The 25,852-nt window shown below is 49.6% G+C and overlaps 1 protein-coding gene across 2 annotated transcripts; it reads left to right on the forward strand.

Moving 5' to 3' along the window:
- The first annotated feature begins 383 nt into the window (after positions 1–383).
- On the forward strand, positions 384–25,659 carry Pxdc1 (PX domain containing 1). Of its 2 annotated transcripts, none has more exons than XM_051194461.1 (5): positions 384–1,056; positions 14,708–14,799; positions 15,544–15,661; positions 22,420–22,531; positions 23,774–24,059. In XM_051194461.1, exons 1-5 carry the CDS (start codon positions 801–803, stop codon positions 24,042–24,044), a joined length of 849 nt encoding a protein of 282 aa, XP_051050418.1. In that variant the 5' UTR covers positions 384–800; the 3' UTR covers positions 24,045–24,059. The 2 variants fall into 2 exon arrangements, with proteins under 2 accessions (XP_051050418.1, XP_051050419.1); XM_051194462.1 differs by lacking the exon at positions 23,774–24,059 and adding an exon at positions 24,607–25,659 and having other exon boundaries at positions 415–1,056.
- Positions 25,660–25,852: the final 193 nt, after the last annotated feature.

Below are 25,852 nucleotides of genomic sequence, written 5' to 3' on the forward strand. Positions count from 1 at the left end.
CTCCTCCTCTTTGAACTACGTGGTCTCGCCTGGTGGTCGTACTGTCCTGCCGCGTCCCCGGCCTCCGCTAGGCTAAGGCACGACCGGAATGCGCGGGAGGACTAGGGGCGGAGACGCCGGCAACCGAGGGGACACGGGGCGGGCCTGCCTGAGTCCCGGCCCAGGCCACGCACAGACCGGGCGGGTCGAGGACGGCGCGGGGATCAACACCAAGCCCACTGCCCCAGTTCCCTCGCTGTGTGTGCCCGCGCCCCCGCCCCGAGCGGCGCCGACCCGGGACTCTAGTAACTTGCTGATCGCGGGCTGGGCAGAGTGCTCAACTCAGGCTGGAGAATCCCGAAGATCGATGTGGATAGCAGGGAAGGGTAGAAAGTGTCCCAGCTCGCCGGGAGAGCGCAGGGTACCTCGTTCAGCAGCCGGTAGACAGGGGAGGCAGCGCCGCGCGTGGAGCGATCGACCAGGACAGCCCGCGGCGGGTCAGCGGGAAGCGGGAGGGAGGCGCCGCCGCCGGGACTCGACGTAGACGCCCTCGCCGCCCGCGATGGGAAGTGCCTTATAAAGCCGCGACTTGCACGGCGGGACAGACTCCTGGCGGCGGCGCCCGCCTCAGAGTGTACAGGGAGTCCGGGCACATCCGCGGGCCACCAACCTCGCCCCACCGAGGCTCTTGGCCGCCGTTGCGGGGCTCGGCTGCGTCCTAAGGACCTCTGATCGCTCCTTCCTGGAATCACTCTGCCCAGGAGGACCCCGGGCGGGGGCCGAGGGCACCCCCGGAGGCAGGGGCATGCGCGGCCCGCGGCATGGCCTCGGCGGTGTTTGAGGGCACGTCGCTCGTGAACATGTTCGTGCGCGGCTGCTGGGTGAACGGGATCCGCAGGCTCATCGTCAGCCGGCGCGGCGACGAGGAGGAGTTCTTCGAGATCCGCACCGAGTGGTCCGACCGCAGCGTGCTCTATCTGCACCGCAGCTTCGCTGACCTGGGTCGCCTGTGCAAGCGCCTCCGCGACGCCTTCCCCGAGGACCGGCCCGAGCTGGCGCGCGCGCCGCTGCGGCAAGGTGCGGGGCTACAGGACTGGGGGCACCGGGGCTGCGGGGCGCCGGGGGCTGCGGGCTGTGGGAGTGGTTCTGGGGGAGGAACAGAGCGACGAGATCGTGTCAAAGTGCAATGAGGTCAGAGAGAAGAGTTAAACTGAGATTGTTTCTTCCCTCTGCTGCTTGGCACCTGATATCTAGACCCCGGGTTCCCTAAAGAAGGGCACCCAGTGGCGTTCAGGAAGGACTGGGAGCCAGCATGGAGCCTGGGGCACACACTCCTGGAGGATAAGTGGCTGGGAAAGGGGACGAGGTCAGCAGGACTCTTGCCTGACTGTCCCAAAGAATGAGTCGCTTCTGAAGAAGGCAGAGCTTTGCGAGGCGACACCCGGGGCTGACAGCTACTGGGTTCCAGCTGCCTACCCAGCTATGGAGAATTAGTGGCGGCTCGATTGGGTTTGCTGAAGAGAGTAGAGACAATTGTAGAGTTTCGGAATTGGGGAACCGCTTCGGGTCTGATCGCTGCCTGTGTCCCGCCTGGGAGAGGTTCTGTCTCTATTCTGCCCCAGGACAGTTGAGCCTGAGCGTGAAGTGCCACGCAGCAATTTTTTTCTACCTCTCCTAGGAGGGGGCCGCCCTGCCTGCATCTGTCGGGCCAGCCCAGGGTCCCCACCCCTGAGCTGGGTCCGCATTCGGATTTGATTAGCCATGGCAGCCTCCTCCCTAGCCTTGTGACGGTCCTGGTTGGCTGTGACTCTTGTTTTCTCAAACAGGGTGGCTTCCCTTTTCCTACTGCCAGCAAAGGGACTGAAAGAGCAAGGAAACCTGAGAGAGCTTGGTTGAGACGAGAAAGAATGAGATGTGGGACGAATAGAGTTTTGGAGTAGACTTCTTCTCGTCAGTGTGTGGCCTCCCGGGGTTCCAACAGCCATGGACCCCAGCTCTCTTTTCAGAGTCCCCCAGGCAGCAATCCTGGGGCAGCTTGGGGCGAAGGTACTCAAGGTTAGCCGGTACATATCTCCTTGGCCGTCTGTCTGTCTAAGGTCTGAGATAACCTCCGTTCTCTCGGGCGATAGGCCCCACCCGTGTGTGGATTCTGTGGGTAATTAGCTTCATCCTCATGACACATCCCCTGGCAGACACATCATTTGGACCGATTCCCAAAGCCAGCCAGTGTGAAGGCCCCTGAGTGGCAAGCCTGCTTATATCTCCATCCCAGCCCCTACCAGGGGCTGAGCACTATTTCAAGATTGGACCTGTTTCTATTGTTTTAAATTTGCTATTTGTTACATTTTCATTTTAACAGAAGAATGTCTGATCAAGAAAGCGTAAGGAAGGGTCGGTGTTTTACTCAGTGGCTTCTTTTGGAATAAGGCAGGCCATAAACAAGTTAAACTTCCAGGCTGTCCCTCTGAGTGGGTCTCAGAACTCAGCTGTTAACCCTAGGCAAACTGGAACCTGGTCTACACCTATGACAATACCTATTGCCTGTGGGTTTTTGTGAGGAGTGAAATGCCTGGTAGTGTCTGATGACAGTAAGTCTGTAAATGCCACTTGTTTACTCTCAGCACCAGCCTCTTCTGGCCCTGGAGCAGAGGATGTCAGAAGGGGTGTGGCTTCAGGGTAGAGTCACATGAGAAAAAGGCCTCCCCTGGGGTAGACAGGAGGAAATCACCTTGCCTTGTTCACCTGGCCTCTTTTGTATTTATACAAAGGCCAGGAGTAATGTCACAGGTGCCACCGTGTGACCACACAGTCTCCAAAAGAGTAAAACAAGGGCTAGGAGAGCCGCTTCCAGGTATCCAAAGGATGGGGGAATGCAGAAGTGGGGGTTAGATGCGGTGATGGAGTAGCTGGGGTGAGTCCCAGGGGCTGGAGGGAAAGGAGTTTCTGATAGCCTGCTATGTGAGTATTAGAACTGTCCACCACTGGTGGCCATCCTTATCTAATGGAAACCTCTTACAAAGGTCCAGCTAGCACCCCCTAGACGGAATGAAGATGAATCCTGGGAGCAGTAGAGGAGTGACCATAAATCATGATCTGTCTGATTCTCCTCTCTCTGCTGGTTCTCCCCTAGTACCACCGAGTTTTGTCTCACAAAGCCAGGAAGGCCCCTTTTCTTTCTTTGATCCTTCGATTCTAGGGAAGTTGTGTACCAAGTCCACAAGTAAAATATCTCATCGCTATTACAAAAGAAGATTCTACCTCATTTTCATGCAAATGTGTCATTTGCATTAAAAGATTGTCCGGATTTTCAAACTTCAAACAGGAAAGGTATGCAGCTGTGTCCAGTGCTGGCAGTTTAATTCCAGTCAGTCAGATCCCCAAGTCTGTATTTATTAAATTTCTGGGCTGGGTTAGGTTTGTGCTCTCGGTTTATTAGAAAAGCTTCCCAGGGAAATGGGTCCCTGAACTGCCCCTGGCCGGCTGAGCTCCTGACACACAGTGGGCCCCTGCCATGGTTCCACTTTGCATTTCTGAATCCCCTTGCAGTTGAAGAGGTGCTGACCCCGCTGCCTTGATTCCTCCAGAATTGCCATGAGAGATTTTTAGGTGGGGAGAACCAGACTCTCTTCTCTTTCTGCTGTGTTATACTTGGTGGATGCCCATAGGCTTCCCATGTGTCCTGTGCTACCCAGGCAGAGCTAAGGTGGAGGCCAGTGTTCACTCCCTCACCTTCCTGGCCCTCTGTTTGGATGAGCATGGGTAGTGCTGATCTCAGGACCTGTCTTACACTGTTCTGTATCATTTCTTCACTGCATCAGGTCTCTCCAGACAACAATTAGCAGTAGGTTGGTAGCTTACCACTTAGGGCTGAAATAGACACCCCTTGTGTTGTCCTCCAACCCTGGGTAGGGATGGTAGCTGCTTCCTGTGGACACTATGTTTGGGTTGCCAAGGTGTCCCCCTCTTACTCTTTTGCTCTTTTGTCTTGCGGCTTTGTCTTGGGTTTAAGTCCTTTGTGGTGTGTATTACCTACTGGTTCAGATTGTGAACGAGACCTCTCACTTTGTTTACATCTCACACATAAGGTCTTCCTTCATCTTAGAGCAGAAATATGCAAATTTTTCCTCACACATAAGGTCTTCCTCTTAGAGCAGAAATATGCAAATTTTTCCTGTGGACCATTTGAGGCTCTTGGAGTATTTTGATTCTCTTTTTAGTAGCACCCATTACAGATCTGTGACATTCGAGCTGGCCCGATTACCTCTGCTGCCACAGATTCTATTTCAAAGTGACCAGGTGAGCTCGCATCTTTGGTAACTTCATTTTGGGTCTCCGTTCATTTATGAGGTCACACATTGGCTGCCAGGCACTGTGCAGGTGCAGAGGACAATGGAATGAGTGAACAACAACAACCTTGCGGCTTATCCGTCTTTTTGGCTTTTATATTTTGGTTAGGAGAAATGCATTCATAGACAAGATCAGCAAGTAATAAAGAGGTCACTGTGGCTACAGAGTGTGGTTAGGGACCTGGAGAGGCAGATGGTGGTCAGTCATGGTCGCCATCATCACTGAGGGCTTGGAGCCAGGGAACTGATTTGATCTGAGTTGAGCTCCAGCTGATGTGGTGAGAAAGATGGAGAGCATGGAGGCAGGGCTGCTGGAAGGCTGCTGGGACCATGGGTAATGGACCGGTGTGAGAAAAGGATGGATGTGAGAAGGATGATTGGCTTGGAAGCCATGGGAACACTTGAGAGTCAAGAAGTTGGTATGTGACCCACAGCACAAGCCCAGAATTCTGGCACAGGACTTACCCTGGGCTTCAGTGGGGCCATCCCAGGGGATTATGATGTGAGGGTGCTGGCTGAGGGTGTATGCCCGGAACCTGGCTTTTAGCAGCACAATTTGTAATGTGAACCTGTGCATGGTGTTTCTGTCCTTGCTATATTCAATTTCATCACCAATGACGAACTTCTTCAGTGTTCAGGACATGGCTTCTTCCTAGATTTGAGAGCCACAGCTGGGACAGGACCAGGATACAGCACCTGACTCCCACATCCCAGACAGACATGTGCTCAGTTCCCTAGGTCTGCTCCAGTTCCCTATCACATTGCCCTCCCCTGGACATCAGGTGGAAGGTTGATGTTACCGCCAAACAGGGAGAGTGCTGCCTGACTTCACGCCATTGATCTTGTTCTATGCCTTGGATAACCACAGCACCTGGGTTGCCTTTTCCAACTCTAGGTGGAACCAGTTAGAACTTACATAGCTGGTCCAGCACCTTGTGGCTACTTCCCGGCTTCTGCCCATGAGATGCTGAAAGAGATACTGCTACTTCTCCACTGGACCTCACTGTGAGCACCCTGAACCCTGTGCCCCCCAGGCTGCCCTCCAGGAACTTAGATCCTTCCGTTTCAACAAGCAGTTTGGACCTGATATTTCTCAGCTGGCTGTTTTGGTGACACATTCCAGAAGTAAAAGGAAAGCCATTTATGCATGTGCATAGTTGGAAATAAGAGCAACCACGGTACTTGTGGACATGGATAGAGAGAGAATCAAAGACGAGGCCTGTGGGGCCCTCTGCAGAGCTCAGCTTGCTGCAAAAGAGGTGTGTGGGCTTGAACTTGGGAGGGTGCAAGGGGCTGGCAGGGAGGCACAAGTTAGCCTGTGTTCTGCTTGAGTATCTTCAAAGGTGAAAGTTCAAGTCACGGTGCTTTCCCCTGGGCCAGCAGCAGGCTAGGGACAGTAGACCGAAGGCACCTGCTGTCGTGTGTTGGCACTGTCGTTTCACAGAAAGACGGTTATGGAATTTTTATATTTTGTGTCCTAGGGGTTGAACTCAAGGCTTTGTGTGTTCTAAGCACCCGTTCTACCTCTGAGCTGCCCTCCTTTCTGTTCGCCATTGGCGTCTATGGATCACACTATGCGCCCACAGGCTGGTTTTAGTTGCCGTCACTTAAAAGGTTGTGTTTTGTCACTTCTCAGTCTGGAGAAGCCCCCAAGAGACCCTTGATCTGACTTTTGTCCCTGTTGGTAAGGAGACAGGGGCAGAATAGCCATAGCCCTATGCTCTGTTTGTTCCTGGCAGCCGCAGCAGCTCCTGAATGAGGCCAGGTCGCGGGTATGTGTGCTCGTGTGCTGTTACCTGTCCTGATGACGCTGAGGGCTGGTGCCTGTCCTCACCCCACCCCCAGCTTGAGTAGTGATGGTCACAAGCCACATCTTTCTTCTAATTGATACAGGCACACTCCTTTTCCTGTTTGTTTGGAGAACCAAAGTTTCCTTACCCTTTGCTGATGAGGAGAATATGTCTCAGCACTTAGAATAGGGAAGGGCGGGGAGTGGAAGGGACTTTGTGGCATAGTACATCTTATTCCCACCATTACCTCTCCTGCCACCTGTGTGAGAACATCAAGGGTCTAGGAATTGGGTGGCGAGGCAGGGGACATGGCCAGGTCATCACAGGAGTGCCCTACATTTGCTCCCAGACAGTCAGGGTGCCTTGCTCTGTCACCTGCTGCTTGCCCCATGGCTTTCAGCCAGGTTGCTCGATCCTCAAGGCTTGGTATTTCTGCCCTCCTCCTCCTCTTCTATTTAGCATACAAAGTAATGGGTTTCATGGTGACAATCCATGTATGTGTTTTCTCTCAAACCTGCCTCCCCTTACTTCCTTGCTGGTGGTTCATTCTTGCTATACTAGCAATAAGAACTATCTGACAAGGTGGTGAGTCCTACTGAGTAATAGCCACAAAGTGCCCAGCACCAAGCTAGCCACATGGAGTTACTGGCTTTCTCAAACTGTTTATCCCATGCCCTGAGTAATCCCAATAAAAGGCCTCTAGGTAGGATAATGTGGGGAGGCCTGGTGCCCAACAAGACCAGTGTGTCTTGCAAGGCTGATTCACCTAAGAGCTCCCAACAAAAGTGTCCCTTCTAGGTGTGACCCCACCCTCCCAGTGACTCTGTCCTGGCTAAGAGAGAGAGTGTACCACGAACCACACTGGGACTGATTGGGCCTGTGGCTTCATTGGTACCCAAAGTAGTAATTACTGCTTGGTGTGGGTCAGTTACTGAGGAATCCTGGGTCATTGTGTGCATCACTCTAAGAAACAGAATTGCGAAGCATTTGGGGTGCTTTTTGCCAGAGCCTGCCTGGGAAACTGTGGTCTCCACAAACTTGTCTTTCTTTCCACCTCAGCTCTGACCACTTCACACCCTCCCGGGCCTCAGGGCCTCTTGTGGGCCTCCAGCCTTCCCTCACCCTCCAAATCTGCTCATCCTTCTGGCACTCACCTGCTAGGGCGAGTGGGTTCCTGCTCTGTGTTGTCCTAGGGCCAAGACCCTGCTAACCGTATGTGGCCAGGATTTGCCTCCTGACCACCTTGGGGCCAGCACAAATGCCCAGGAGAGGCAGGGCTCCTGCTACAGTTTGGGCCACACCGACCTTGACCTTTGGTTTGGGAACTTTAGACAGCGTGCCCTTCCTGCGTGGAGAGGTGGAAATGGTTAGGTACCCTGTGCCTTTTATTTAAGACAGACTGGCAGGGCCTGAGGGGTAGCTCATTAGTAGAGCCTATATCTAGCATGAAGAAGGCTTCAGGATTGATCTCCAGCCCAGGAGGAAAGGAATGGCCAAGTGAATGAGTTTTCTGTTTGTTTTGTTAACATGGGCTTTCACCTTGTAGCCCAGGCTGGCCTCAGAATTTAATATCCTTCTGCCCTAGCTTCCTAAGTGCTGGAATCACAAGCTTGTGCTGGCTGCCCAGCCTGGCTTGGGAATGGCCTCTAAAAACTTGCCTGTGAGTTTTAGGAAGAGAATTTGCTTAAGTTTGGGGGGGGAGGGGGGAGAATAGTGAACAGAGAGGAAGGATTAAGAAAACAGGAAAAATCAGAAAGTTCGATTCAGAGGCTTGTTTTCCCACCGAGAAAGCCCCTTCGTCCCAGCAGGAGGCCCCTGCTGGGAGTAGGAAACTTCAGACGTGGAAGGAAGAGCTGCTTCCTCCCCTGGGCTCCAGGGAAGTTCCTTTCTGGCTCCGCCTCTTTGGCATCTCCTCTAGTGTTGACCTTCCAACATCTGTCCTGGGCGAAATGCAGAGTGACACCTCCACCTCTGTGGTTCCAGGATGGGACATCACTCCTCACCTCCATGTCTGTGGTCCCTGTAAGCCTGGCTGTGCCCAGATCAATAGGACAGAAGGAAGGGGAGAGTCCTCTGGGCTGCGGCAGGGTTCCCGTGACCGGGTAGTGCTCAACACTGTGCTGCCCTGTGTCAACACACAAGTGTGCATGTGCATGCCATGAGCTATATTGTGCAATTGCACTGGGCAAAGAGTCACTGCCGTTTTCCAGTGAGAAAGCCTCCACTGGAACACCCGCCTTACGAAGAATTAGGAGCCCATTACTTCTTAGGCTCCACTTTCTGAGTGGTGATGGCTACCTGTTTAGAGGCTGAGCTTCCTGCTCAGGAGAGAGAACTCTTGCCTTGTGTGTTCAAGACCCAGGGTTCTATCCCTAGCAAGCCAGCCGACAAGCAAGCAAGAGGGAGGCAGGGAAGGAGAAAAAGAAAATAGATTATTTAGAAGTCATTGATTTTTTTTTTAATTTAAAGTATCTTGTCTCCAAAATATGTGTGTTTTCAGGCCCCAGCCCCGAGGTTGTGTGTACCTCTTTCACAGTGCACAAATGAATACTCCTGACCCTAACCCTAACCCTAACCCTAACCCTTCTGTGTGCTGTGTGTTGATGGATCCATTTGATAAATGGACAGAAAACCATTTCAATGCAATTTGTTTTCTGGCCCCATTTGAAAATGTCCCCAATAGAAAGGAACCCCCAGGCTGTCCTTTGTGAAGAGCTTCTTCCGTCTTTGGAGAGGCAGATGCTGTGGGCTGTGTACATTCCTTAATGCATTCACTTCTGCTGACCTCCACCACATCTTGCTTTTATGAGCAGGATTCTTCTGCCAAAGCACTCTGGGTACAAGTACACCCCCATCCCCATGGCACCCCACCCCCACCAGCCCCTGCCAGTCTGCAGAAGCCCAAGGCAGTTGTCACAGGTGTGGAAACTAAGCTCTGTTTAACAGATCTCTGGGACCTCAGACTCCGGTTTCTGAGATTAGGAAACTAATTTGTTTATGTTTGCTTCATTCAGTTTTGGTCCAGGTCACTTATAAAAATACCACAAACTGATCTTTTCTTGTGAGGTAAAGCCCTTTAGGGACTAAGCCACCCTCTGGGAGTGGGGAGCAGCTCTAGGCTGACTCTTTTTTTTTTTTTTAAGATAAGGTGTTTGTAGCTCTAGCTGGCCTGGAAACTCTGTGTAGACCAGGCCAGCCTTCGCTTTCTGAATGCCAGGGTTAAAGTAATGAACCACCGTGCACAGCCAGGCTGACTATTTAGACTATTTAGTCTCTGACTATGTGTATTTGACTTGCTGACATTTATGTATCATGTTGTTTATTTTTCAAGCTTTTGACTAACTGCTTGTGCTAAATGAATGAAATTCTTGTGTCACAAACTATGTGTTGGTAAATTTTAGAAGTTGAAGGTATATGAGTAATTACTTTTTTCAAAAACCAGAAAAATTTCAGGGACTATGAAACCTTCTGGGTCAAATTCTTCCCATGTTGAATAGTGGGCAATTGTCATTTCTGAGTTTGAGTGAAACCCTTAAGCTTATGCGGCATGTTGCCACCCTCTGCTGGCCGATTATAGAACTACACCCACTCAATGAAGCTTTATTTTTATTCTTTTTTTTTTTTTTAATGCAAGTCTGCATATTCACAGCTATGTTGTTCACCATTACAATCTCGGATAGCAAAACCATGTTAGAAGTGACTTGGAAAGCACAATTGTTTATCTTTGCTTCATTCAATATTGGTTCCAGGAATGAAGCAGGTGTTTGCTTTTGATGCAATCCGTTAAGCACAAATTCTCAGTTCTTTTCTTGCAAGGCTAAAGCCATTTAGGGAGAAAGGGCCTCTAGGAAGCTACAGACTGACTTTTCTTAAACCACTAATGGTATTTGGAGTATAAAACCCAGAAGCATCAGGTACTCTAGAGCTATTGTATTTAAGTACATTAAATAATAAAGTTGAAATTGTGGCTTCCTATACACAAGTGACATTTCGAAAAGCCAGCCTAAACCAAATGGCAAAAGAGAAAGAAAGAAGAAAGAACCAAATGACTTAAGTTCCAAGGCCAAAACTCAGCAGGTGCAGTAGGAAAATATGCAAATATGAGCAAATACTGCACTGTGCTAGTGATCATCCACTTAGATCCATGGCTCTTGTCACCTGTCCCTGAAAGTCAAAGCAGAGACCCATAGGCAGACTGCACTCCGAACTCAGCCTTTCACAGGTGGTGCTTGGAGAGTCTGCTTATTGCCACATTGACAGCAGGCATTTGGGGATCCCACCAGCACTGACACTAAGAAACCCAGGAGTGTGAAGCAATGAGAAATTTCCAGAGGAAAACTTATTTCATTTTCTGCATTGCAGCTCCAGAGTAGAGGGAGGGATGTGTGTGTGTGTGTGTGTGTGTGTGTGTGTGTGTGTGCGCGCGCGCGCGCGCACGCGCGTGTGTGTGTGTTAATGATAGAAAACATTCTTAAGATGATTGAAGGGAAGTGATCCCAAAGGAAGGACACCATGAGCTTTGGGCCTTGGGGCTGTCAGAAGCCAGGTGGCTGGTGGTGACTCATCTGTGCTTTGCTGGCTTGGGGGCTGATAGGAGTAAGGGCAGGGTGCTGAATGCTTGCTTCTTGAGGCTGTGCTCCTCAGCCCCAAGGCTGTAGCAATGGTCACCAGGTTGTGTTGCTGTTAGGAAAACTTCTACAAACACAGAGGAATACACCATTTTGCAAAGCTGCTGTACCACCTGGTTAAAGGCCAATGTTCCTTGTCAGTCGGGTGAGGGTGGTTTCTGGATGTGTCACATTAAGAAAGCCACCTTAGACTGCCAGCTTGACGGTTAGCAAGGAGCCAGCTCGGGAACTGACAGCTGAAAGCACCTGTCTCTCAATTTCTGAGAGAATCACCTGATGTTCCCAAGTTTGCATGTGAGTGTCCCACAGGCTTTCCTACCGCATTCCGATGTTTCCCTGTTCGAGTCTCGAGCACTCTTACATTCTCTAAGAACACCACAGGGCCTTCATTCAGAAGCACAAAGACTGGTCCAAGGAAGCAGTTGCAACCAAACCTGAAGGGCTTTGTAGTCTGAATACCATGGTGCCTCTGACTGTGCCAGAGGCTGCACCGTGGACCTTGGAGGCTTGTTGGCCAGTAGGACCTGTCTCTTAGTGTTGTCCCACAGCTGTGAGAAATAGCAGGACGTGGGATTGGTAAGGTGGATTGGGGATCCAGCAGGGCCAATATGCTGATGCTGTTTCTAGAAGCCTGAAGGATACCCTTTCTTTTCTCTACTGTAGCCTGGCCATAGCAAAGGCAGAGTGCAAGGCATAAAGTTCATGTTGAACATGAGATAAACAGTAAACGCTATTTTCAGTAGATCAGCCTTTACTATTGTGTTTCTCGTTTATCTGAAATTGACGGTTCACTGGGTGTTCTATATTTTCCTTGTGAAACCTGACTGTCCTGAAATTCCGATTGTGTTAGATGATTTCCTCTTGCTGTGATAAAAACACTGACCAAGGCAGCTCATAGAAGGAGGAGCTTACATGGGCATGTAGCTCCAGAGTCCAAAATGGCTGGGATAGATTGGCAGCCAGCGGTGGGCAAGCAGCCGGAGGCGGGAGCTGAGAGCTCACATTTCGAACCATAAGCAAGAAGAGTGAGAACTAGACATGATGCGAGTTTTTAAATTCTCAAAGTTTGCCTCTTGTGACATACTTCCTCCAACAAGACCACACCTACTAAACCTCCCTGGTGCCACCCAGTGGGTGTTCAAACCTCTGAGCCTATCTGGGACATTCTGGTTCAAACCACTACACTGGCTGGAGCAGAGCGTATTTACCTCTCTCCCTTGGCGGTTATAAACTCAACCAAGAGAAACAAAGATGTAACCAGGGTTCTGTCATCACAGCTAATGAGCCAGAATCAAAGCCCCTTTGTTGAGAACCCAGACTGATGCTTCCTCCTGGTGTAGACTGGCTGCACACTGGCTGTGCAAGAGGCTGGTCTCCTATGAACCACGCTTTCAGAGAATAGCATTAGTTGCTGTGTCAGCGTGATGGACTCCCATCTAGGATTGCAGTTCTGGGAAATCGGAAGACAGCTTTGCTTCTTTGAAGGGAGCAGTCACCTGTAGGATTGTTATGTGATTTTCTGTTTTCTTCTTTACAAATAACTTTCCAAGGCTCTGTCCTTTGCAGACTGCTCTGTAGCAAGGAAGGATGTTCAGAGTGACCTAGTGCAAAGAGTCCTGCATCCTTGTTCTGGGGTGTGTACACAGCCACACCCTTGTGCAGGCAGCCACGCCCTCTTAATGATGGCGAGAGTCTTTGATTTCTCTCATTGTGTGGACATCATGAGTGTGTTTACACCAGCTGAGCCAGCTGCGCTGTTTCTAGGTGATGCCTCTTATAGACCACCGTCATACATGCCACGTGGTGCCCCGAACACACCATCATGCCACATATGACTTCTATTTCTCTCTTTAAAGAGCTCAGGGCTTTGGGTAGACATTCAGGAAATCTGGCACCCTGGTGTTTTCTTCTTTTCCTTTCTTCAATAGACAGGGTTATGGTGGGGCTTGAGAAGAGAGGGAGGGAGTGGCCCAGTCCTTCCTCTGGGGATGGCTAGGGTGTTGTCCTTGAACACGGACAAATGCGGTGTATATGGAGCCTGAGGATTTTCCAGTGAAGCAGTCACAACCCACTCTGTCTCCTCTGGGTTTTGCACATTCCATGGCTGACCACCCGTGACCAGTACGGCTGAGGAGGGAGAGAGGGAGGAAGAAGGGGCAGGATCAAAGCATGCTACCAACAAGCAGGGGTACTTGCATACCTGGAGGGCCAGGTGAAGGAGGCAGTGATGTAGGCATTAGGGTTAGCCTAGGCTATCCTCTTAGAAATGTCCTCTCATTGCCTCTGGGGACCCTCTGGTAGGAGCTCCCAGGGACTGTATGTTCTGGTCCCTCCTAATGTCAATCAGTTTGTTTTTAGAAATTACTTTAATCATGTTGATCCAGTTGGTCAGTTACCTAAACCTTAATACTTTGCCTTTTGTGAACAAAGCCAGACAAGCACCCGAGAGAAACTTTCAGGGACTGGCTATAGTTCTGGGGTCTAGGTCTTTGAGGTTCTGTCACAGATCCTGGGGATTGTGCCCTTCTGGCCATGCAGAGTCTTGGACAAAGCTAGTGTACAAAGGAGTCATAATTCCATCCCTTGAATGCTGCTCAGAGAAACTGATGTGGGAAGTCTTATATTTGTATTGCTCATGGGAAACAGAGAAAACTTCACATCTCCCAAGTATGGTCTAAAGCCATAAGATTTTAAAAATAAAATACTGCACAGCCCAACAGCCAGTCATAGCCTGTGGGGACCACTCTGTGGTGCCTATAACCAGCACTGATGCTTGGGTTCCTGGAGAGAGCCATGACTCATGCCCACAGGGGCTTTCTCTGAGATCTTTTTCCCTTCCGAACATTGCATTTAGACGACTTGCCTAAATATAGACTCCATTCACACAGGCCTTGTGGTCTGGGCAGCTGTCACTGGCAGAGTGAGTCCTTGCCTATGTCAGCAGGACTGGTAGGTCCTGAGCCACACATCCCTTGTTTAGTCATCATACTGATGCCAACCGAGGAGGGTCTCTGGCTAAGCTCTGGCTATGTCCCGGTGTTAGTGGCATGGCCTCAGACTGTCCCACTGCAGGGGACCTTCCACCTCGTCCTTCTGCTGTCACTTTTGGATGTGTGGCATCACTTGCAGTAGAGTCATACATCATGGATGTGCTTCACAGGGGCATGGGTAGTGCAGGACTTCACAGGTTAGCACTCACACGCAAGGCTGCATGAGCACCGAGTCTCCTTTTCCTCAGGCTTGGCTTTCTGTTCTTTTAAGCAAAGCTTCTCAAAAGCAAACAATTCCTAAGTTTCAGATTGCATGCCATTCTGGGTAGCATGGTGAATTGTGAAGCCACTCCACCCTGACTCTGCTGAGGTGAGAATGATTCCTTTGCCTCATGTCTCCGCGATGTGTATGCCACCCCACCACCAACCTTCAGCAGCTGCCCTGGTATCTCAGTGCTCAGGGTCCTGTGACCCCTGTTTTGCTTAGTGCTGATCATAAAGTGGGAGAGTAGTGGTGCTGGCCATTGGGGCATTCAAAGAGAAGCTACGAAGCCAAATAATCTCACCTGAAAAAGGAGACCAAAACCAAAAGTAAACCCCACAAATGCAGGCAGAGGTGGTTGAGATCTACTGTAGGGGGCGTTGTCTGTCTGTGAAACTGTGGAGATGAAATTCATGGAAGCTTTCCCATGTCACTTCAGACTGCAAAAGCAACAGCTATGGCCATGGCAGATGATTTGGGCTGAGTTGTGGCAGAAAGAAAAAATGTTTATCTTTTTGGGTCCGGGTCTATGTGTGATTTCAAGAGTTCATGGCCGATATTGAGACATCCCTACCTTAGGAACAGGGCATTTTGCTGTTGGGGATGGCATAGGGCTGGAGCCCTCATGGTGGGACACCTGTTGTGTATCTGTTATCTGTGTCATCATAGGCTGCTTGCTTCTCTGACCTGGCTGTTTCTGTCTCTGCTCTAGGACTGCTTGCCATCAAAGAAGCACATGACATAGAGACCAGGCTCAATGAGGTGGAGAAGCTGCTGGAGACTGTCATCAGCATGCCGTGTAAGGTGAGCAAGATGTCTAGGTGGGGCAGGGAGGCCAGAGTGGCCGTCACCACCCAGACTTGAAGACAGCTTCCTGTAACTCACTCCGTGTTTCATTCCCACTGGGCATCCTGGCAGACAATCAAGGGAAGGAAGACTTCTGTGGGCTCTGCTAGGTTCTTTCGAGTTATGAGGAATGAAACAGGAGGGAACAGGGCCTTCTACAGAAGCAGCAGCCCTTGCTTTCCTCCCTCTCCTCAGAGGGAGGTTCTTGCTTAGGTTTAATAGGCGCCAGGAAGCCAGGGGCAGTGTCAGCATCTTTGGGAGCCATGGTGCTGGGTTCCATCTCCCTGGAACTCACATACTGAGTCTGAGCTTGATGTGGAGAACTAAGAACCCGAAGGGTCAGGCTGAACTCCTTAGCACTGTTGTCCACCCCAACCCCCACCTCCCCAGCGAATGGCTGAAGTAGAAACAACCCAGCTGATAGTCAGGGAGGGAGCTGGGTGTGATATGCCAGCTGTGTGCAAAGCATTCTACAGAGCCACCCACCCTAGCCAGAGGCCTCGCCTGTTAGCCATTCGTAAACAAAGATGCTGTAGTGATCCACTCACTGGCCATCAACCAGTCACAGGTCCAGGGCTGCCTTCTGAGCATTGTATCAGCTGGGGTTACCTCTTCTGCTGTGCACAAACACCACCCCAATACACCTATGGGACCTGCTGTGGAGAGCTTTTCAGCCTCAGTAATGACTGTGTTTATCCCCAGTATTCTAGGTCAGAGGTTGTACTCACCTTCTTTGAAAGATCGCCTCTGGATCAGGTGTTAAAAAATGATAATGTCCATAAAATTCAACCCAGCTTTCAAAGTCCTGTCAAAATATCAGGTAAGAGCTGCTGTGAAGGCATGGGAGAAATGCTCTCGGTGGCTATGGTGGTTGCAAGGTCTTTTCCAGTGTGGCATTTCGGTGGGTGGGCTCAGCCATCCCCTTGGGAAGAACAGAGGGCATTTGATGAGACGCTCAGTGCCATCCTTGGGAGGGGTTAGCAAAGAGGGAAGACTGGCAGGGACAGAGTGACAGGCAGTTGTGTCTTTACCACACAGCCGCAACACTCATGTTGTGTACATGGGTAAACTGGGTGGGTGGGTTCTAGGACCTGGGATGGGATAGATCTCCTGGACATGACTGTGAGTGTGCAGGGTGGGTGATCCATTGGGGCCATTGGTGTCTGGCAGCTTCCTGATTATCTTAAAGGAGAGTGGACAGTGAGAAAGCCTAGGGCTCCTCGGTAACTAGAACCTGCCTTCTAGAAACTTCTATATAGCTTATTGTAAGTAGTGAGGCTCACCACGGTCTCTGAAGTCTCATTGGTTGTCAGATGGGGCCCTGCTTCCCTACCCTGACACATGGGCAAGCTTCTGCTCTTAAGTCTGAGTGGGAACAGTGCAGGGTCCTAGGCCTTCATGTTGTGTAATTTCATTGTTTGGGACAAATGGGAAAGAGAATAGCAGAATCCTTAAAGGGATGGGACACTGTCTCAAGATGAGACTTGGAGGCATCACACTTGAGGGGACAGATGATGTCAAGGAGCTGCCTCTGGAGAAGCCCCATGTCCCTGTCCCCTGTCCTGCCTTAGTTTATCATGTAATGATCATATTGTGATATAATGACCACATGGTGTGTGTTTGTCCTGTGAGGCTGAAAACAATGGGGTGGAATTAAAGGGGTGAATGCAGACTCCACGTAGGGCTTTAGGTTGTTTTTATGTATTTTGCAAGGACTGGTGCAAGGTATTTTGCAAGGTCCTTACTGCTATGGGAGAATTCCCTAGCGGCCTTTGGTCATAACAGAGGTGCAGCATCCAGGCCTTCAGAGGCAGGGACCTTGTCATTCTTGGGTATCTGAGCCGCCAGCCCATATGAGATGCCTGGCTCTGAAGAAACTGTAAAACAAGCTGCTGAATCAGAAAAGACCAGGGATGGCCGGGACAGTGAGTAGGAAGACATGGGGCAGTGGCCTTGGGAATATGCCCCTTAGTCACTGGTGGGCCCCAATGGAAAGACTTGGCCAGGGGCTGGCTTGGGGCCAGCTTGGTACAGAACCCTGGCTAACAAGCAGGGAATTTGTGAATGGCCTGCCGCCAAAAGTCTTGGCACAAGGTATGGAGTGTGTGTGTGCATGTGTGATGTGGGGTTGTTGCTATGTGAGGCAGCAGCCTGGGGACAGCCTCCGTCCTCAGAAGTGTTTGGAACTCTCCCACAGGTTTCTTCCACTCCTGAGGCGCTACCCTTTGGTATTCCCAGCCCTCCTATTTTAGCTCCCAGAACAACCAGGCCTGTCTGGAACCAGAGCATCCTCACATGAGCTGGAGGGCAGGAATATTAACTGGAGTGTGCGCAGTGAGCGGTATCCTGCCAGCTCCACTTAGCAGGTGCTTCACTCTCCACTACGGGCGCAGAAACATTCAATAATCTGCAGAGATGTCCACACTTATTTCTTCCTTTTTGAAAAATTTATTATTTTTTTAATATTTATATTTATGAGTGTATGTCTATGCACCACATGCATGAGGTACTTATGGAGGCCAGAAGAAGGCATTGAATCCCTTGGAACTGGAATTATGGGTAGTTATGAGCTACCATGTGGGTGCTGGGACTCGAACCAGGTCATCTGCAAGAGCAACAGTTGCTTGTAACAGCTGATCCATCTATCTCTCCAGCGTCCCTTTCCCCTTTTCTCTTAAGGGATTCCTAAGACCCGTCTTCCCTTCCCTTCAAGAGTTTCTTCATGCACTCTGACATTTGGGGAGATGGTGGGTGCTAGGGAGTTGGCACAGAATCCCCTCACCCCCTTCCTCCCATAGGGAAGGCTGATCTAGGCTCTGAGGGTCCAGACTTTTCTTTCAATGTTGAGGCTGTAGGTGGTGAGGGCTCCACCAGATGGCAGTAGGCACTGGTTGTGCTGAACCACCCAGACTCAGGCATTCCTTTCCTGTGTTGGATGCTTATTAAGCATAAGGGAGCACAGCTCTTAAGTGTTCTGCAGTGAGGCTATAGCTATGCAGCACGAAGGAAACAGAGGACTTAGATCCACCTAGTTATGGCCAGTAGGACCGATGCGTTTCAGCCACAAAAGCGGGTTGTTCCCATTCAACGTTTCAAAGGAAATACTATTTTTTTTCTTAATTCTTTTCAATCTTATCCTTACTTTTTACTCTGTGGGGATAGACAAGTCAACCAGTTAATAAAAGGATATTGTTTGTGCTTTTGTTCTGTTGCTGGCTGGGATAAACTAAAATACAATGTCAGGGAGGACTTAGAAGGGAGGAAGGCTATACTAAGAATTCCACCATGGCTAACTAAAGATCTGCAGAAGAAACAGAATCAGAGACTTGATGACCTGAAGGGATGGTGGTATAGGTTACATGGAAACTCTGCCACAGTTACAAATTAGGAAAATCACTATTATGGCACCATGTACACAGATTGGCAGATGAAAATAAATAAATAAATAAAAACGTACATTGCTGGAGCTGAGCTAAGCAGTGGGTGAAAGTTCAGGGTTTGCATAGTATGAAGGCCTTATTCTCTAAGATATTTGTTAATGGATATTGGATAGTGGGCCTGTAGACATTGTGTGGTGTGCATATGCATGCTGGCACCCCATATTTCCAAAGAAGGGCACTCAATGGGCCCTGTGGGATTCCTTCCAATGGCATATCACTTAGTTCTAACCAGCTGGGACTCAAGCTCCAGGAATAGTTGTAAAGTAACTCATCTGAATTCTTTACAAGTCATGAGAAACAAGGAAAACCAGGAGCCATCATAGTCAGCTCAGTGCAACATGGAGTTCTGGATTATAGCTGTGGCAGAAGGAAAGGCTGTGAGTAGATCACTAGGGAAACCCCACTGAAAGGGCTCTACACTTAGTGGCATTGCCCCCTTGTCATTCCCTGAATGTGATGAGGGTCCCTAATGTAAGAAGTGTTGACAGTAAGGGGAGTTGCTGTATGGTATGTTAGAGCCCTGTCTACACCTTCATGGACTACCTGTAATACTAAAGTTAATTACAAAATAGGAACACAGGTATATATATATAAAAGTATCTTGAGGTCTGGGGTGTGCTTCGGTGGCAGAACCATTGCCTAGCATATTTGTGGCCTTAAGTTTAATCCTTGCATAGGGGTGGGGGAGGTTAGCTTGAAAATGAACTTTTTTAAGAATTAGGGATGTGACTTCAAAAATTAAAGTAGTTCGTGATTTTTTTTTTTTTTTTTCCTCCCAGAATCTTTGCTCCGGTTTTAGCTAGCACAGGTATAGTAGAGTCATGTGTGTGCCTGGCTAGGTTTGAACCTGCTGTGGTGCTCACTTCTATGTCAGTGTTTCTCAGTGAGCCAGCCCTCTACAAGCCAGTTTGGAATGGCTGTACTAAATAAAGGTTTATAGATCTAGCTGATGGCTCGGAGTGATGAGGGTGAGGGTGGCGATCCAAGAGGGACCAAGAGCTTCTTGGGATCACCTTTTGTGAAATACTGACAATTTGCACAGGGTCCCTTTGTGACCTGGGGCTGGGACTTTGAGGAACTAGAGACCAGTATACTTATTGTCCTCAGCGTCCAACTGGCCTTGGGAACTCTAGCTCCCCTTTATGTTCCCAAAGGCTCTTTGTCATAGACAGCTGAGGAGTAACTTGTTCCCAATCTATTCTGGAGGGACCAGTATAGATTCCTAAACTCCACAATTCACATTTAGCAAAACTAGGCATGCCGGTAGCTTCTGGAGTTCATACAGAAGTGACTTGCATCAGTGGCATCTGTTTGAACTCCCAGGATCCCTTCCCCACCCAGATTCCCCTTGGCAAGGGGTGGGAGAAGGAGCCCCCTTAGGCTGTCAGTTAGCTGTGCAGAGGCCCCCACTGGGGCTGCCTGCACTTCCTGAGATGGACGGATTTGGGTCAGAGTTAATAAGAACAATAAAGAAAGTGGCTCTCTGCTGCCACACCCTTTGAGTGGGGAGGCGAGGGAATCGGAACTTTGTCGGGGGGAGGGGGAGTTCGGTGATGTTCAGTCTGACAGCTCAGTAGCTCCTTTTGTTCTTGGCACAAAGAGATGATGACCTGAGTTCCCAGACCCATTCCTTATTGGTTTGTAGAGTCCCTCCCAGGGAACAGGGAGGGGAGGGAGCCAGAAGCTGAGAGCCCACTGCTGTGACTGACAAGAGACCCATGCCATATGCTGGCCCCTTCTCCAGGAAGTCAGACTTGCATTTCAGCAAAGACTTGGCAAACTGATGAATAATCTTTTGTTAGAGTGAAGAGGAAGCCTAGTTTCCTTTATTCCTTTCTGGGTAGTTCCCTAATTCTCTACATCTGGAGAGGAGTTCACAGAATGGAGCACCAAATGACTAGAAAGGTTAAAAAATAAATAGGAAGTTATAATTTCACCATGAAAAGGCACATTTATATATTTAGGAGTAAATTAGACTATAGTCAGTTATGTGGGGGGGGGGGTACTAAGATAATCCTTTAGAAACAAAGGCATCTGATGTTCCATAACCCTTAAGACAGGGAAAGGTATTCTTGTTAGCTGTGTGTGATAGGAGGAGAGGAGGGACTTAAGTCAGCTGTGTCCCTAGTGTGAGGATTCAATCTTGTGAACTAAACATACCCTTTGGGGTAGGTGTTAAGCCTGTCTTTTAGGGTGAGAGCCTGGCTTGAGAGGACTAACAGAGGTGGTCCTGAAAATGGCCTAAGAGCCAAGGACTGGAATTGAATGAGGCTCACAGAGAGGGGAAGATCCCAAGGCCAAGATGGCCCCTAGAAGACTGCTGAGCTCCTAGGAAAGGGAGAGAAACGCAGTCCTCTTCTGAAATGTCAAAGCTGCGGTAGATAACAAAGAGAGAGACAAGTCATTCTGGATTCTTACACAGTTAGCTGTCTGTATCTGTGGATCCAAAATCTGTGCACTCAACCAAGTACAGGCCAAAATACTGGGGAAAAGTGCTAGTCTACTAATCAAGTGTAGCCCTTTCTCCTTGGTCATTATAATAATGATTTACATATCATTTACATTGCATCAGGTATTATGCAAGATCTAAAGATGATTTAAAGCCTAGACGGAGAATGGATGCAGATTCCAGAAACACTGCCCCATTTTGCATTAGCTATTTGAACATCATAAGTTTTGCTGTTCAGACAAGGTGTCTGTAACTAAATGGGTGCCTGCTTGCCATGATGGAGCCCAGAACATCATGGGATACTAGAGTTAGGTAAATCCTTGGGGATTTTCAAATACAGTCTTGGAGGTGTCCCACGGAGAAGAGTCCCAAGGCCACAAGGCTGCAGTCTAAGCCTCCAGCTTAGTGACTGCCACAGACCCTTCCAACCATATCATAGCCCTTCCAATCATAACATAGCCCTTAGGACCCAACAGCCAGTATGAATACAGGAAGCCGCTTTTGTTGATTTTTCTAAAGAACCCATGTCTGTGCTTACAGGGAATATATCAATGCACATATACAGTCTTAGGAAGCAAAGCCAGTAGGCTGCTCATCTAAACTGCACTCTGATCTCATCTGATGCTTAGGACCAACCAGGATGTGGGTACTGCCAGCTGGGTCTCAGCAGGGCTGAGATCAGAAAGGGCAGGGAGACTGTGTGATGCCACATGTCACAGTGATGCACAGATCCCGAATCAAGCTTGAGCTCAGTCATCTATCTGCTTCCCTCTATCCTTCACTGTAAACCCACATGGAAGGGCACATGAGAGGTGTTTGCATAGCCAGAGGATCTTCCTTCAGGGAGATGGGTACACTGCTCCTGTGGGCACTGGTGTCAGCCCCTTAAACTGCCTGTCTGAACCCTAGAAGGATTCTTGGAGCAGCAGGAGAGAGAACGAGGGGCAATAGTTGATGGAGAAGGTGGAGATTAATGTAAACCTCAATTCTAAACATTTTATTTCACACTTTCATACACACACACACACACACACACACACACACACAGTGCTGTATCATCCTCTCACCCAATTTTCCCTCTTGTCACCCTCTCCCTTCCACACTGAACCCCTTCTCTTTACAGTCCCCCCTCCTATTTTCATGACTTTTTACATGTGACTCAATATTTAATTAGAGTTGCTGGCATAAGCACAGATGGAAGGTTATTTATTTCTTGAGTCTGACTATATCTACACCATTGAGGAATATCACTTTCCCTTCCATGGTTCCCATAGCTGGCTGCATGTGTCTCCTCAGGAAGGGGTCCCTCTCCCACCCACGGCATGTGTTGGCGGGTCCAGTCTTATTCAGGTAGCCACTGTTGCTGGGAGTTCCTGGGTACAACCGCTACATCCATACCAGAAGACAGCATCTCATAGCCCTCCTCCCCATCCTCCAGTTCTTGCATTCTTTCTGTCCCCTCTTCCACAATGTTCCCTGAGCCGTGGAGGGGTTGCTGTACATGTCCTATTTGAGGCTGAGCACTTAGCATCACTTATTCTCAGCACCATGATCAATTATGAGTTTGCATGAACAACTGCCCGCTGCAGAAAGAAATTCCTCTGGCCAAGGCTGAGATGGATCAATCTACAATAAGTCTTGCAATTCTAAACCCAAGTGCTGACCTCTCCTTATGGCTTTGGTTTTCAGAAATCATGAGGTCCAATGGATTTTGTTTGGCAAACACAGAAACAATAGTCATTGACCACAGCATACCCAACGGGAAGGACCAGCTCCTGGATGCAGACTCCACTGAGCATTTGTGAGTACACAGTGTGCCCCTGATGTCATTTCATACATGGGGTTAAAAGCTGCTGGCTTGTGCAGTGCTCTATAGGAAGGGATGGACACGGCCCCAAGGCACCTAGCAGCAGACGCTGCCAGGCTAGGGGTCCCTATTTTGAAAGCTTGCCTCATATTCATAGTGAGAGTTTGATTAAGTGATCTAAAGAGAGGCCTAGTTACCCAACCACTAGATGTGAAAGGTGTTCTGAAGAAGTTGCAAAGCTCTAGGATCTAGTTTGTGCTGGCTCTGAGGTATGAAAGCCCATCTTCTGGTCCAAGATCCAGGAACCACATGCTTCTACACCTCCTGGATGGGCTGGGACACACGTGTGGTCTCACAAGCCCATGAGTGCTTGCTTCATTAGAACCTTATTCTAGAGAGAGGCCTTGATTACTGAGGGCTGCACAGCCAATGGCCACGGTGGCCTGCTTTCTCCCACCTCTGCAATAGAACCTCTGACCAGAATGTACTGTAGAGAGCCTGCCACCTAGAGGCCCACAGAAACAGCTACACGCATGCTTGGCTCCTGCCAGTCAGCTCCTTGGTGAATTACCTGGGTAGCAGAGTCCCAGATAGGGTGACTGACAGGAGGTCTGGCTTTGTTGCTGGGTGTTCTTGAGGAGAGAAAGGGGTCCCTAGGAATGCTGTGGAGGCAGACCTAGGCCCTGTAGCAGCTGGTGGTGTGAAACTGACTCCTACCATGACAGTTTCTGGCCAGCACCTCCTCAAAGGTGAAGGACTTCTCTTCCATGAACATTCATTCAGTGTGCACCAGAGTGCCATCTCTACCAGCCGGAGGTCCCTAAGAAACTGCATGTTGTGGGTGCAGCATCCCATGGTGTCTTGACCAGGCATGCCTAGAGGTGAAGCAGGCCAAGGGATTATTCTGTCAACACAGTTTCTCACCACATTCTCATGCAAGCTTCTAAAGTCATGCCCTCTGTGAAGTTCTGCAGTATTTCTAGTAACTGCAATCCGAAACATGCATCAGTCTCTTAGGAGTAGGCTGTTGAACACTCAGAGACTGGAAGGCTGGTGGTGCTACCATGTGACCCTGGGCTGTGAGTAGGGGCTGTCATACAGTGGAATCTTCAGAGAGCACCCAAATTTGCCCCAGAAGGGTGGTGGGCACCAGTGAGTGGGCACTGAGGGGGGGTGTGCCTGATGGAGGCGAGGCAGGAGGGTCCTGAGACGTTTGACTGCTCCTCTCCTCCTGAGGACGCTGTTTGGTCTGAGGGGAGGCGATGAAGGTACAGCAGGTGGTGGGAAGTTCAGGATGGTCCTGTGTACACATTGTGTAAGCTTTCCAATTCCACGTAATTTTCACCCTTCCCAGACTGAATCAGCTGGGATCAAACCAGGCTTTGCCACCTCCCTCCATGACCATAGGGAGCCTCCTGTAGTGTCCCTCCCTGGTGTCCTTGCAAACTCCTGTTCCCTGAGGACATATACCCTACAGCTGCCCATCCCTTGCTGCTCTCCAAGCTGACACAGGGCCTGGCATAGAACAGAAGCCAGAATATCACCACAAAAATAGGAACGATGGCTGGGCGGTGGTGGCACACGCCTTTAATCCCAAGGCAGGAGGATCTCTATGAGTTCGAGGTCAGTCTGGTCTACAGACCAAGTTCCAGGACAGGATCCAAAGTAATACAGAGAAACCCTAAAAAAAAAAAAAAAAAAAATGAAAGAAAGAAAGAAAGGAAGGAAGAAAGAAAGAAAGAAAGAAAGAAAGAAAGAAAGAAAGAAGAAAAGGAACCATGAAGCCCTGGCTAACCCGCTGAAACAGATGCAGACAGTAATTGCAAAATCACCAAAGCTCAGAAGTCCTTCCTGTGCAATGCCACCCATTTTATCCAATCTGTATATTCACGGTTCTTCCCATGTGTCTGCCACGTGCCTGGGAAGGACCTCATCTCATTGATGTCCCTCATCCTTTTTCACAGAGCCTGTTTCCCTCAGTATCCTTGCCTGCAATGGCTACATGTTGCCCTCTCTTTCTTCTAGCTGGGGTCCCCAAAGGTGGCCTTCACCTCTGTCATCTCTTTCAGGTTTGAGAATGGTGTCGAGTTCACCCCAGAGCTGGAGGATGGCGACGACCCTGCAGCTTACGTCACCAACTTGTCCTATTACCACCTGGTTCCATTTGAGACAGACATTTTGGACTGAGCCTCTCCATCAGGCCTTCTCTGCCTCAGTCCTTGACCGCATGTCCTCATGCTGTCCACTGAATGGCCCCGAGGGCCAAAGCTGCTGCTCAGCCTGGCCTCCCAGGTCCTGAGGTTCACTAGGCCTGGATATCCTGAAAGCGGAGGCATGTCTTGATGTCCAAGGGCTGTCTCCAGGCTGACTCCAGCAACAGGAGGTCACATGTCCTGCAGCTCTGAGGGGCCTTGTATCTGCACTCAGCCCCACCAGCCTGCCTCTTCTCCTGGGAGGCACTGTTCCTGAGGGCCATGCTTCCTCTGGTTCTCACTGCCTACTGAGGGGAGCATTCCACTTGGTCACATGCCCTGACTCCCCACCTTTCCCTCACGTGTCAAAGGCATGAAGCATTTTAAGAGGATTTTTGATAAGTCACCAAGGTCTGGACCACAAGTTGCAAGGGATATTGAGTGACTCAGGGCTTCCCTGAGATGTGTGGTTTTACCTCTCCTCCCTGGAAATGGGACCTGGGGTCTGCTGGAAAGAGTGTTTACACAATGTCAAGTCTAGAGGGAGGTGCTGGCTTCGGGGAGGGGAAAGCATTCTCGGTGATGTGCATATGAACCTGGTGTAAAGTTTTCCTTCTTCCTCTCTGCCAGCATCTGAGCTCTTCTGCCAGGCTGTGATACTGTTACCACCACCAAGGGTGCTTGAAGTTCCTCCCCTGGTGCACTTAGTGGCATAATTACCATGATGAATCAGAAAGGAAGGGATGGGGAGGAAAGGAAGCTGACAGCTTGGACCACAGGAAGGTCTGGGTCCTGTGAGCTCATCTCCTCACTGTGTCTACTAACGACCAGCACTTGCTAATGTAAATAATAGTAAATTATTGAAAATTCTAATTCTTTTACACAGTCTGTTTTTAATCTATTTTAATTAAATAAAAATCTATTGCTCTACTTTGCTCTAGTGGGGATGCTTGTGTAAAAAGATGTGGTTCATTTTGTCCCTTGCCTAGGGACAAGAAGAAAGGTAAATGCTGCCACCCACCCCCACTCCACCTCCACTCTTCCTGACACACTAATATTAGGAAATGTGTTCTCACCCAGCGGGGTGACCTATTCAAACCAGATAATGAACAAACAGCTTGGG

This window comes from Phodopus roborovskii, unplaced genomic scaffold, assembly GCF_943737965.1.
Source record: "Phodopus roborovskii unplaced genomic scaffold, PHOROB, whole genome shotgun sequence".
In the NCBI taxonomy this organism is placed as follows: Eukaryota; Metazoa; Chordata; class Mammalia; order Rodentia; family Cricetidae; genus Phodopus; species Phodopus roborovskii.

Coding starts and splice junctions, on each gene's coding strand:
- Pxdc1 (XM_051194461.1), top strand. CDS start 801: ATGGCCTCGGCGGTGTTTGAGGGCACGTCGCTCGTGAACATGTTCGTG. Junction 14,800..15,543: donor TCATCAGCATGCCGTGTAAG/GTGAGCAAGATG, acceptor GTTTATCCCCAG/TATTCTAGGTCAGAGGTTGT. Junction 15,662..22,419: donor AAGTCCTGTCAAAATATCAG/GTAAGAGCTGCT, acceptor TTTGGTTTTCAG/AAATCATGAGGTCCAATGGA.